The sequence below is a fragment of the Apteryx mantelli genome, chromosome 1 (assembly GCF_036417845.1).
Source record: "Apteryx mantelli isolate bAptMan1 chromosome 1, bAptMan1.hap1, whole genome shotgun sequence".
Classification (NCBI taxonomy): Eukaryota; Metazoa; Chordata; class Aves; order Apterygiformes; family Apterygidae; genus Apteryx; species Apteryx mantelli.
Window position 1 is genome coordinate 195400724 of NC_089978.1, and position 13123 is coordinate 195413846.

Here is a 13123-nt window from a genome sequence, read left to right on the forward strand (position 1 = left end):
ATATGCTTCATAATCTAAAACAAAAACACATTTTAACTTGCTGTGATGCAACAAGGTAATCCTGTTGTTCTTACATAATTCTAGAAAGCGAAACCTTGTCTCACTGTTATTTTCTTACCGTTGCACATGTTCTTCCAGTTGTTTTACAGTAGTATTAGTTCCCAAAGAGGCTTCCAGAAGGTCTTGCAGTTTCTGTGAAGAAGCTATTACTTCCCTCTCCTTATTTTCTAAGGCAGTCTTCAAATCATGAACACAACACTCAGACTGAATATGCTGTTTTTCCAATTCCTGCAACTGTAAAACCACACTAAAATTTCAGGGTAGTCATCTTAGTTTTTCTATAAATGGGTGAAATGTTGCTGAAAAAAAATCAAATACTGCACATACCTGTGCATACTCTCTAGCCAGAGAATTGTAATGATTTCCAAACGCATTCAAATCTATGCCTCTACTAGCAACTGAACAAAATCTGTGTTACTGCATCATCTTTTATACTGGTTTCTGCCATCCCTATTTTGTTTTCCTAAAACTTGTCCTAAGCACTGACAATGCCAATCCTACCCTTTCAATGAGTCATAACAATTAGTATCCAATTGTTCCTGACTCCAAGGAAAGTACTGGTTTAAAAGTTCATTCTTCTAATGTGACTTCACTACTCGGTAACAACAATAAAATTATGATGATTTATATTTCAGAACTCCCAGGCCTTCATGCAAACACTTATACAAACACTGCAAAAGCTGGTCCCTATCTCAGAAAGCTGCTTACAATTGACTGGCAACAAGGCAACTAAAGAAAGACAAATTTCAGCAGGCTCAATGAGGGAGAAAAGAGAGATATGCAGATTAAGTTACAAAAGAATTCAGAATTGACAGCAAATTACATGGCTGCAGAAGAAAAGTACAGAGAGCAAAAAACCCACAAACGCACCAGTCCAGCATTTCTGTTGTTTTTCAGAAATCAGATACCCTACTTCTCCAAACCAAGAAGAATAAAATAAACTGGTGTGTCTATATGTTAAAAAGCTGCCTTGCAAATACAGACCTTTGTCCAAGCAAAGAGACATTGTGATCTCATGTCAAAGACCTTTCCAACCACGGACACAAGTTTATAAATAACGCGAGTCATTTACATGTCATTACATTGATCCTGTCAAAATTATTTCTGGGTACTGGGAAAACATTACCTTGTCCTTTGAAATTTCCCATCTAGTTCTTTACACAAACACCTGTGCTTATGCAAGACAAGGGACAGTGTAAGAGGACAGAGGAGGTAAGGACACTGTAAGAGACAGAAACCAGAGGAAAAAGAAAAAAGGTTACTTCAGTTTCTCAGAAGAGAAACTGATAGGGAAATATATAATTGCCCACTGATAGGGGATATATAACTGGTACAGGAACAGAGAAAAGAAGTAATTTGTAAACAAAGCAACCAAGTCCAGAGAACTTTAAGAGCACAGGGTTTGTGGTATTTCATAGCAGAAACTTCCTCAAAAAAGAAACAAATTCTAATTTCATTTACATGTTACAATTAGCTGTTAGTACAGTTACCTTACCTGTATCCTTTGTTTTGATGACAGTGGTATGTGTAAACAAGAAACGGAAAGGAGAGGGGGGGAAAGGAGGATCATTTTCAAAAAAAACTTTGAAGCAAAATAGAATTTTGGTAGCTAACAATAAAATTCCTACATACTAAGTACTTAGCAATTACAGTTACAGGCTTTTCCTACCTTGCCTTTAACCCTGTCCAACTCCTTTTGCAACCGCAGTTTGTCTTCCTCCAGGTCACTGCGATAACGTGTGGTAACTTCCAGCGAAGCTTCTGACATTGACCGCTTTTTAAGAGCATCGGCAAGCTCCTGCTGCAGCTGTCTGACCATGCCCTAACAAAATAGTTACATGTGTATGAAGAAAAGGGTAGGGACATGGACTATGCTCTTCTTTTCACTCACTACATCAGTCTTCAGAGTGAACTCAAAGAGAAGCAATTCTGCCCACCACCAGTGCGCATCTGCACAGCTGATGACTGCCATCCATCTTTGCCCACTGAGGAGATCTAAACTACTGCCATCTCTTAACGAGGGTTGTGGTTTCCTAATACTTAAAAACGGCTAAGTATTATTCTTCTTGGAACAGCACATAAACACCTATTGCAAGCATGTATCTGTATCTACCTATCTAGCTGTTTTTAAGAAAATGCCAGAAATCTGCTCAGATGCAAGTGCTGTCATTTGACTGCAGACATTACTCTGATCATCAAAGCCAGGGCTTCACATGGGATCCTTCTCTATGCTATTCTTCCACTACACAAATACAAACCAATTAATACACGTATAGCTGAAAGGTCTTTCAAAATACACTAAGTCTTTATTGAGCCAGATCCTCTTACAGTCTTCTTAACTGAGCTCGTTCTGAAGTCAAATCATCTTTACGCTGACAATTAGGTTTACTAAAATTTGGGTAGCTCATCTGTTCCTGCCAGCTACAAAAGGAACCTATTATTTTAGTAGTAAGAATATAAAGCAATTCACAGGGTAAAATGACCAACAGCACTGCTAGAGTTCTCCCCCCCGCCACTTAAAAGTAACTGACAAATGAGAAATAAGGTGGTTCAAGTGCTGTCTTGCTCAGAGATCTGGATTTGTTATTAAGAGGCAAGTGTGATTTCAGATCACTAATAAAGTCACCAAGGGACACAACCTTACACCACAGTGTCCAAATACGAACGCAATTAGTTCCTGTTTTCCAGCAAGGAAAGGAAGATTAAACAAAGGGAACCCTTTGATTCCAGGAAGAGTAATGATTTAAGAGGATTATATATGTCCCTAGGAGTAGCATCCAAAATAACTAATATTTTTCTTCCCCTTCTCCCATCACCTGCAGCTTTTTCAGTTATCTACCTACTCCTCACTGCTACCCCCACCTTTATGCTCTTCCACCCATTCTCAAACTCTGGACAAAAATCTTTCTACCCGAGTGCAACCCTTGAATCATGCCTGTTTCAGACACACAAAATTAGGCTAGCACTCTGCAGAGGAGCACACTGCATACTTGTGCACTGTGTCAATTTGTAGAAAGATACTGCTACTGATTTCCTAAGCAGTCATTCTCTCTGGTTGCGTAGTCTTTCGGAGAGCCTCAGAGGAAGAAATATGACTGCATCATAAGAGGGAGAAGAAAAAGCTTAGGACAGTGTCCAAAACCAGCTTCCCGAGGAACTGTCAGCCCCCTTAGAGCCCTCAAAACACATACATAGATTAACACCTGGACAATACTAATGCTCTTCAGTTTCAATACCAACTTGCGGAGAAGTGATCCTTTCTCATTAGAAGACAAAATAACCCCCCTTTTTTCTTTGCTTGGGACTCTGCCATCAGTCTCTTGTGAGCTCTTCTCCTTCCCTTCCTTCGCTGGTCTCCACTCATCTACAGTCAACTTGCTCCATCTCCTCCTCTCAACCTTACTTTGCAACATTTCTCCTCAGCATTCTCCTCCCTCCTTCCCCCATCACTTCACTTGTCTGCATCTCCATTTCTCAACTCTTGCATATTGGATGGTTCTAATTTTTATGCCGCTCGTTTGTGTCACCAGTGCAACAGATGTCGAGAAAATATGACGACTCCCTACGGCACCAAAACGATTAAGTAGAAGAGATGAAAAAAATCCTAAAGAAGGATCACCATTTCTTGATCAAAGTTTAGACTTGGATACCTTTTTCTGTTCTCTGCTCAGATCTGCACATTGACATCCTGTTTGCCAAAATCTTCCACAATTCCAAGAGAAACACAACAAACCAGAACAAGCCCCCATGGTGTATGCCCACGCATGTAAACTTATACCTGCTGAACTTTAGAAATGTAAAATAATTTCAAGAGCTGACAAATGTTAAATCATTCTTTATAAGTGTGTCCTTTACCTCTCTTTCTACTTTGTCAGTCTCATATTTAAAGACTTGTTCTCTTAAATCAGTACATTTGGCATTTAATTCCTTGTTTCTCTCCTCCATCAGGTAAGCTTGTTTTTCAGTATCAGCTCTGAGTTTATTGAAAATATCATTAAATCTGTCCTGGACATCGCTCACTACTTTTTCTTTGATGATCCCCTTGTTCTGCATATCTTCTAGCTGCTGACGGAGTAAAAGGTTTTCACTTTGGAGCTGAGCCAGTCGTTCCTGCATAGATTCTTGCCTTGCAATATATTTGCTTACTTGATCTTTCTCAAGCTGTCGAGCATGATCACATTCCTTTGCCTGACATTGGGCTTGACTTAATTCTTTTTGTGTCATTTCTAAAAGCAATGTTTTTTCTCTAAGCGTCTCTTTCAATTGGTGAAGTTCATTTTCTAGACTACTAGCTTTGCTCTCAGCTTTACTCAGCTGCTGAGACAAGCTCTTGCTGGTTTCTCGCACATCAGAGAGGTCGTGATGGAGCTTGTCCTGCAAATGAAGCCACTCATCACGTTCTCTCTGAAATGTTCGCTCAACATCGCTTTTCAATGCCTGATGACGTTCAAGTTCCTGAACAGCAGAATTCAGGCGGGAGCGAAATGATTCAATCTCTGTCTCTAGTCTATCTTTGCTTTCTTTTGTCTGCTCCAGTTTGGAAGTCAGTACTGCTGATTCTGTCTTTAATAAGTTCAGCTGTCCGTTGTACTGAAGAACGGTTTGTGTTAAAGCTTCCTCGTTTAGTTTAAGCTCCTTTTTAAGATCTTCATTTTTTTCTTTCAAGGTCTCATTTTCCTCTAAATATTTTGTTTCTTCCTCCTGGCTCCTAAGTCTTACTTGATCAGCTTCTAGTCTTAGTACAGAAATTTCATCCTGTAGTAATTGATTTTTGTACAACAGATCCTTTTCTCTCTCATTGCTGTTGGATACCTAAGTGATAAAGAATATGAATAAATAGCCAGTTGGGAGATGAATCTACAAAAACACTTGAGCATCAAACTGCTTTTTAACATTTGCAATACTGAAGCATGACTTCATACAGTAGCTTAAGTATTACCAGAAATATCACTCTGATCTCTGAGCCCATGCATGTGTACAATGATTGCACACACTGGAAGTATAATACACCCTCAAAACCCAAATGAATGTCCCAAGTCTAAAATGTCTTTTTTTCCCCCCCTAAATCCAGCAACCAAATAATAAAGTTATTTTAAATATCTTAACCATAAAATTTTTAAAATGACAGTGCTAGGTTGTATATGCATGGTATATTGTCTATTACAGGCCTTTAAAATATTCCCTTATAGGTAAATTTAGTTGTGCTATGAAATCTGGTAAAACAGGACCAGAAAAGGTATTTTTTTTCTCTGACATTTAGCCGAATTGCACTAAATATTAATGCTACTTCTCTTCAAATACCTCCTTAACACTTTAGCCTTCTGTATTGCTAAAGGTTAGCTATACAACTCAATCAATCATCCCCGGAATGTAGTACTCTTATAAATTTCCTGTTTATTATATATGCAACTTTTTTTCTACATTAGCATAGTCATCCTGTTTTTATTGGTTAGTGTAGCATAGAACAAATAATTCTCTGAAGCACTGGATCTGCACAATAAATTCAGTTAACTCTTTGCAGGATTTGTTTAAAGAGAGTTTATGATCACTTTTTCTCCTCCAATTATTTTAATTCCTAGAGAGAACTTCATTCATTGGTGATACTCCTTCTAATTTTAATTTGTGGAGGTGGAAGAGATATATATATATATTTAAGTAATTTTGATGAGGATATAACTAATTCAAAAAGCAAGCAATGGGATCAGACGCTGCACTGTAACTAAAACATTAAGAGATACTGCCCAACAACTTCTTTCCTGGTCAATCTCAGGGTACCGATGTACCTGAGTGCTGCTAGAAACCTTGAAATTGATGATAACATGTCTATAAAATGAAAAAATAGCAGATGGCTTAATAAATTGGGTAAACAGTGTCTTCTTTTGTGTTGTTTTCCTACTTGCACATGCACTTCAGGTATATACCAGACTGATGCTGCACTCCAGAATTTTTAATAACATAAGGAAAAACAAACAAACAAAATGGTATTTACACAGTTAAATTACTTTGATAAACCATAAATGATCTGGCAAAAAGGACAAAAATTATTACCAGAAAGATTTATCAAGCTTTTAGAATGAATATGGTGAAATTAAATGAATTAGAAATTAAATTGCCTACCTCTGAACCTTTTACTATAGTTCTTGTTTCTTCTTCTATTTCCTTCTGTCTCCAAAGATGACTGTTCAAAATTCCTTCTTGTAGGGCTCTGGCACTCTTTTCTTGAGAAAGCTGTCTCTGTGTTTCATCACGCTCTTCTTCAACCTACCATAATATATTTGAAGTACTTAAATCTTGAGAAAAATCAGAGCTAGCAACATTTCCCCCATTTTATTCTTCTTTGTCTATGAAAGAACTCTTTCACATCTCTTTGCTTCTCCAAAGTTATAACAATCCATCTTGCAAATCTAGATTTAATATCCTTTTGAAAAAAACTATTTTGAATGGCAATTTGGAAGTTTTTTTTTTTTTTTTTTTTTTTAACTTGTGTCAATTTGGTGCAGGCCAAATCTTAGTTCTGAGATACTCACTGGGGGTTGTGTAGATCCAGGTGTTTGCCTGTTTAATTTCCTGGCTATTTATCGATACAAGACAAAGTAGGTTGCATATTTTGCACTCATGTGAACCCAAAAGCAGCAATATAGTTATCTAATGCCTCTTCCACAAACAAGGTCTCTCTTTCATTAAGCATATTGGAATACAATGTCAATTAAAAAGCAGAAAAACAGGAGACAAGAGTCTAACTCAATATTTAATATACCTGTTTCAAGAGCGTTCTCAGTGTTATTAACTCCATTTCTAAATTCCTTGAGTGTAACTCAAGTTGTTGTTTCTCCTCCACTTCTTTACAATAGTGATCCTCTTCCTTTCTTAGCTGTTCTCTGGTTTTCTCATATAGCATTTCTACTCTGAGCCTCTTCTCCTCTTCTTGTTTCAAAGTAAATCTGGAATTTAACAAAAATTAATTGAGGAACAAATTCAGACAAAGAAACCTCAATGCTATTTGTGTATCCGAGTAAAGCACTGATCCAAAAAAAGTGAATATTCCATGCTGAACTTGCAGAGACAACTTAAACAATAAAAATGTTATATCCTTTCAGTTTATTTTTACTGTAATTTTTTAAAAAGAATTTTAACTTCATTCAATTAGCGGTATCAGTTACACAAGACACAGATATAATCCATTAAGTTATGTACAAAATAAATCATGTACTCATAAATTTACATCGATAAATGTACAGAAGTAAACATAGTTCTATAAATGCACACTTCATTCAAAAGGAGATCATCTGTAGTTTGAATACAGGCACTACAGTATAGAACAAATCCTGTATTTGTGTTCAAAACAAAAGACCACAGCTTGAGATGGTGGATCATAAGGGGTAAAAGAAAGAATACTGCCTTCTTCTCCCACCCCCCACTAGAACTTCTCTGCAAGTATAAATACATAGAGACATGGCAATTTACTATAATTAAATGTGTGAGTTACTAGACTAAAGCATTGTAAACTTTTACTATGAAAAATCTACATTTTCTTAATATGTTGAGCATCTCCTGCATATTATGGATTCACAGTGATCTCAAGTAATACTAATAAAACAGCATACCACTTATCAAAGTATTTTTAAGAGAGCCTTCTGTAAAACTAAAATAAACTGCTACCATAGAAAAAGGAAGCAATCTGTATTTACTCAAGAATTAGGTCAGTGATCGAAAATAGGCTTAGAAACACATGGTGTTTAAGCTTAATAACATTAAAAACTGTAATTTTTTAAAACTCAGTGGATCTATACCTGGAAGAAACAATAGCAATTTAATGTTGAAGCAAATCTATAATGAAAACCTTAGGAAGATAACTTTTTTACTAACTGAAACAATCAGAAATAAGCAGTTATAATTTTTGTAAGTGTAGAGTTAATTCTGTTTTGACAAGTTGTTTAGAAAAAAATATATTACATTTTTTATTATTGATAGTTAGTTGGCAACTTTGAAATAACAGGGTGAGTCAAATCCAGGCCAAGCAAGTTAGAACCAAATCTAATTATTCCTTTAAACACAAATTGGGATCATAGGATAATTCAGGTAGGAAGGGACCTCAGGAGGCTCTAGACCCACCTTTTTCCCAAAGCAGGCTCAGCTCTGAGGTCAGACAAGGTTGCTCAGGGCTTTATCCTGTACAGTCTGGAAAGTCTCCAAGGACAGAAAAATGCACAATCTCCCTGGACAACCTGTTCCACTGCTTGACTGTCCTCATCATGAAAAAGTTTTTCCCTCATATTCAGTTGGAATTCCTGATGCTCAAGAAAGGACCTGGCTTAGTCTTCCTCATAACCTCCTTGTACTTACTGGCAGGCTGCTGCTGTTAGGTCCCATCAAAGCCACCTCTTCTCCAGGCTGACCAAGCCCAGCTCCCTCAGCCCCTCCTCACATGGCAGGCACTCCTGCCCCCAGCTAGCTTCAGGGCTCTCTGTTGAGCTCGCTCGCTGTTGAAAGATCAATCTCTCTCTAGCACTGGGGACCTAAAATTGGACTCCATCCTCTAGACACAGTCCAATGAGTGCCGAATAGGAGGAGGATAATCACTTCCCTCAGTCTACTGCCTGTGCTTCTCTTCATACAGCCCAGGTTCCTGCTGACCTTCTTAGCTGCCTGGGCACCCTGATGCCACTTTATGCTCAGCTTGTTCTCTGCCCAGACCCCTGGAGACCCCCAGACTCCCAGCAGAGCTGCTCCCCAGCCAGGCAGTCCCCAGCATGCATCATTGCAAGGGTCTCCTCCTTCCCAGGTACAGGACTTTACATTTGCCCTTGCTACATTTCATAAGGTGCCTGTTGGCCATTCTAGTCTAAAATGATGTAAATAGTGTTTAAAAACCTCATGCCATCTACATCAAGTTCAGGAGCAAGGGGAAATGGGCAATCCCAAATTTGACTTTCCTTCACAATCATTTCCAATTAAAAAAAAAAAAAGGAAAAAGAAAAAAGATCACTTTATTCTGAGTTTCATTCTGCAGAGAAGCCAGAATTCCTAATATTATACACTAACAAACTTTGCAAAGACAAGGAGACATTAAACATAAAATTCTTATACATCCTTATAAACCTCATTTTCCCATAGTCTGTTCTCTTCTCTTGCGTAAAAAAAACCCCCAAAAACAAAAAAACCCCCAAACCTAGATGATTTTACATGGTGCTAATGTCCAGGCAAATTGTTTTTCTGACCATTATGTCCTTTAAAGCATGACTGATTGAAAAAGAACAAACCTACAAGACTAGAAAGTTTTCATCCTCTCAACTATACCATCAGCATCCTCTGGAAATGAATAGCGAAAGGATAACATATGTTACGAGAATGCAAGATTACACACTTAAGGCTTTGGATATCATTTTTCCATTCCACTTCTTGATAAGCCAATATGGATTTCAAATCTTGAGTCTCTTCCACTATTAATTGTGACTCCTTCTTTTCACTTTCCAATTTTCTTACTTCTCTCCAGAGCGCTGTGTATCGATTTTTTTCACGTTCTATTATCTGCTCATATTCAAGAAGTATGTTTTGAATTTTCAACAGACTAGCAGAACCTATTTGGAGATTAAAAAAATAGAGAGAAAATTGCACATATGCACAAATACTTTCTAATGTGCAAGTTATTAATTTCATAATTTGCCAAAGTTTTAACATAGTTTATTAGAAATAATAAATGATGTTTATATGTATATAATGCTATGTGTATGCATGCAAGTATATTATGACAGTAGATTTTATATATATATTTTTAGTGAAGCCAATACTTTGCTAGTTGAGGGTTTGCCCCCTATTGAGGGGCATAAAGGGAAAAAGGAAGATATATCTTTCTAACTTTTGATGACTACATCAGAATGAGTTGAACTTGAGCAAGCTGAATGAGTTGAGCTGCAACTTACAAGCACGTACTACTCCAATTCTGACTAGAGAGAACCAATGGTAAATAATTAAGGTACGTCTGCTAACAGTACAAACACCTAAAGTTAGGTGAGATGAATTCCACATCAAGTGCAGGAGTCTGCATTTTCTGGGCACCTCTGATCATGAAAAAACATTACATCAAAATAGAAAACTAAAATACCTGGGATTGTATACAAAGAAATCATATGTTTAAAAACAAAAACAAAACTTGTAACAGGTGAAGACAAAGTGATTTGAAAACTTACCTGTATGATCTACACTCAGCTGTTCTATCAGCAACATCGCCTCTTTGTAGGCTGACGTTGGCAATTCAACATCCTCTGTAGTTGTGTCAGATGACTGAGTTAAATCAAGGTCAGTGACATCCATTTGTATGCTGATCTACAAACAATACAGTATTTTCTGGATACAACAGTATATAGATTATTACAAATGCAAGAATTATTTGTTCTTTCATTCACTGCCCATAGATCTGGCTCAAATATGATTAAGTTGCACACAAGCAGCAATTTGTGCATCTGGTGAACTGCTATACAAATGCTATTCCCATTTAAGTGTCTAAAAGCTGATATAAAATATTTAATAGAGAAAGTTATTTTACAGTACCTTGTTCCTTTCATTCCCTCTTTTTGCTGCAGGTCTAGAAAACAGAAATAGATTTTGGTATTAGAATGCTTATATTGCATTATGAATAATATTTAAAATTGCTCTAAAAACTTAATTTCATAAGTGAATTAAACTAAAATTTAGTAGAAGAATTTTGTTAGATATAGCTGAAGATTGAAAAAACCTTATCTGTACTATGTCTAGTGGAAGGATATTTTAATCACAAAATATTAAGCAAAAAGTTGAAATAAACATCACACTCTTTGGAAACTGCACTTTGCTCAAAATGATAGGAATCATGCAGCCACATAAACACCTACATCAATGAATTATCTGTATCGCTTGTTTTATACCAGAGCTTTAGCTCCGTTTTCAGCATTGAGAATCCTTGTCATACAAGTCAAAGCAGCATAATTTGGGGTTCTCTAGTCATGACAGTGTCACTGTCAGCTTGATGAATGACCAATGTAGCTTATTTAAGCAACCATTCCAATTATCTCTGTATGGAAGACCTACTGAGTTCACTGCTCCATTTGAGGTAGTTTCAGGCAAGCAAAACAGAGCGAGTTTAAAAAAACCTGACTCTTCAGGGAAACCTACTCTTCAGCAATAAATAACCGCCTTTAACCTGTGTTCACAAGCTCTAGCCTGTTTTTCCTTCTTGCCACTTCATGCATCTTACATGCTACATACAACACAGTGCTAAGTCAGAGATCCCTGAGCTAGTTCCAAGAAAACTGCTCTTTATATTGTACACACAGTGGATTATAGTGATACAAATGCAAGTTTCAACGAGTATGCAGCTATCTTAGAGCTGCATTATGAAGGGGCTAGTTAACCTTCTCTCTCTGTGTTGGCACAGGCATATGAGATGTAAAGAAAAGGAGAAAAAAAATTCAGAAGCCTATAATGAAAAACATTTGCATTTTCATGCATCTAGTGCATTTCCCCCCTTTTTAAATAGGGAATATATATATTTACACATGCACAAACATATATAAATGTATGTACATATATATACACATTCAGGTAATTTAGCAGTTGTGCACATCCAACCTTATCATTAACTTGACTAGCATGTTCAAAGCATCCTAAGCAAAAAGGAAGCATTCTGAAACACAAAGGGCATTGGATAATATTGCCACATGAAAGAACAAGTATCATTGTACACATTAGGTTTACAAAACTTTACCTTTAGTTTTCAGGTCAATTTTTATTATTAAGTAAGTTTTATTTCTAATATTCCTTCTATTCAGTACCTTTCTTCATCTTGGGATGTTTCGCTGAAAGTGCTATCATCCAATACTTGAAAATGAATCCCACTGGAAGAACTCATCTGCTGATTAGCCTTTTGCTTTGAAGTCTGTTTTTTACTCCCATTTTTTTTTGCACCTTTTGCATTCAGGGCAGATTTACTACATTAAACAGGAAGAAAAAAAACATCACCAGTTGAGTAATTTTAAATAACACATTTCTGTGCAACAGACATACTTCAGATGATGCTCAGAAACTACTTAGAAAAATGTCTGTGATAAAACACAGGCTTGACTCCAAGGATGCTGAAAGATATCCAGGTATTTAAACTCCTTCTTCTAGAAATAGGGGGGAAAGGTGGAATCTGATGTAGACTCAGGTAAGCTGGAACACATATCTACCCTCATTAGAGGAAGTGTATGGAGCAGAGATTCAACCTGAAGGAAAGGCAGGAAAATACAACTGTTCGGGGTTATGTAAAAGTATCTTCAAATATCTCTCACGGAGATTCACTGAAACAGATCTCCCCTGTGATTTGTAGCCTGCCTTCTGCCTGACAGACATCCATTTTGCAAGTGGCCTGGAGTCATCCAGAACAATCAACAGAAGAGACAGAAAGCGGGCTTGCATCAGTGAGACTTTGCTCAGCTGGTAGTCTTCCTGCACATCAGGATTATCATCCCATGTTTCAGAACTGAGTAAAATTAGTCCTTTCTAGTCAGTGTGCCATTTGGAAATATTGTATAAACACTGTCTGACAATAAACAAACAAACAAACAAACAAACCAGCACTTCACTCCTCTTCTCTATAGACAATTAGATTTGTAGAGGTTGTGGAGGTACTTCTCTACTTCAAGGTTTCATGGTTTCTTCACAGAGACTCTTGTCTGTCTCCCTCAGGAGCACACCCAGCTTGAACTACTAGGGCTGATTGTCAGGGCCTAAGCCATGAAAAAGCAGCAGCCCCAGTGAATATTCTCACTTAAGTCCCATACCTGGTGCATCAAATACAGGCCTAAACGTTTGGCTGAATTAAAGCCGGCATGCTCAGGGTTATGGACCTGAGTTCCACAAAAGTTCAATTTATGGCAAAGGCAATTCATTCCATTAATATATTATTTCAGGACCTTGCTAATGAGTTTTCTTGAGGAGAATTTTGATATTGGCAGTGAATACAGAAATGTCATAACTACAGGAAGTGAATTAGCATGAATGACTACCCCTGTTGTCTTGAATCACCTATCTGTTTATGAGGGCAGAA

The 13123-nt window shown here is 37.2% G+C and overlaps 1 protein-coding gene across 5 annotated transcripts in view; it reads right to left on the bottom strand.

The window, feature by feature from the left end:
- The window catches only part of ANKRD26 (ankyrin repeat domain containing 26), a 63455-nt gene that overhangs the window by 18251 nt on the left and 32081 nt on the right, over positions 1-13123 (bottom strand). For all 5 annotated transcript variants that reach the window (XM_067315220.1, XM_067315203.1, XM_067315225.1 and 2 more), the window contains 9 exons: positions 11868-12023; positions 10609-10642; positions 10248-10383; positions 9425-9638; positions 6818-7001; positions 6178-6321; positions 3916-4872; positions 1730-1882; positions 119-294 (listed from right to left, as the gene is read on the bottom strand). In XM_067315220.1, the coding sequence (XP_067171321.1) occupies positions 119-294; positions 1730-1882; positions 3916-4872; positions 6178-6321; positions 6818-7001; positions 9425-9638; positions 10248-10383; positions 10609-10642; positions 11868-12023 (2154 nt within the window). The remainder of the gene's footprint in view (positions 1-118; positions 295-1729; positions 1883-3915; positions 4873-6177; positions 6322-6817; positions 7002-9424; positions 9639-10247; positions 10384-10608; positions 10643-11867; positions 12024-13123) is intronic.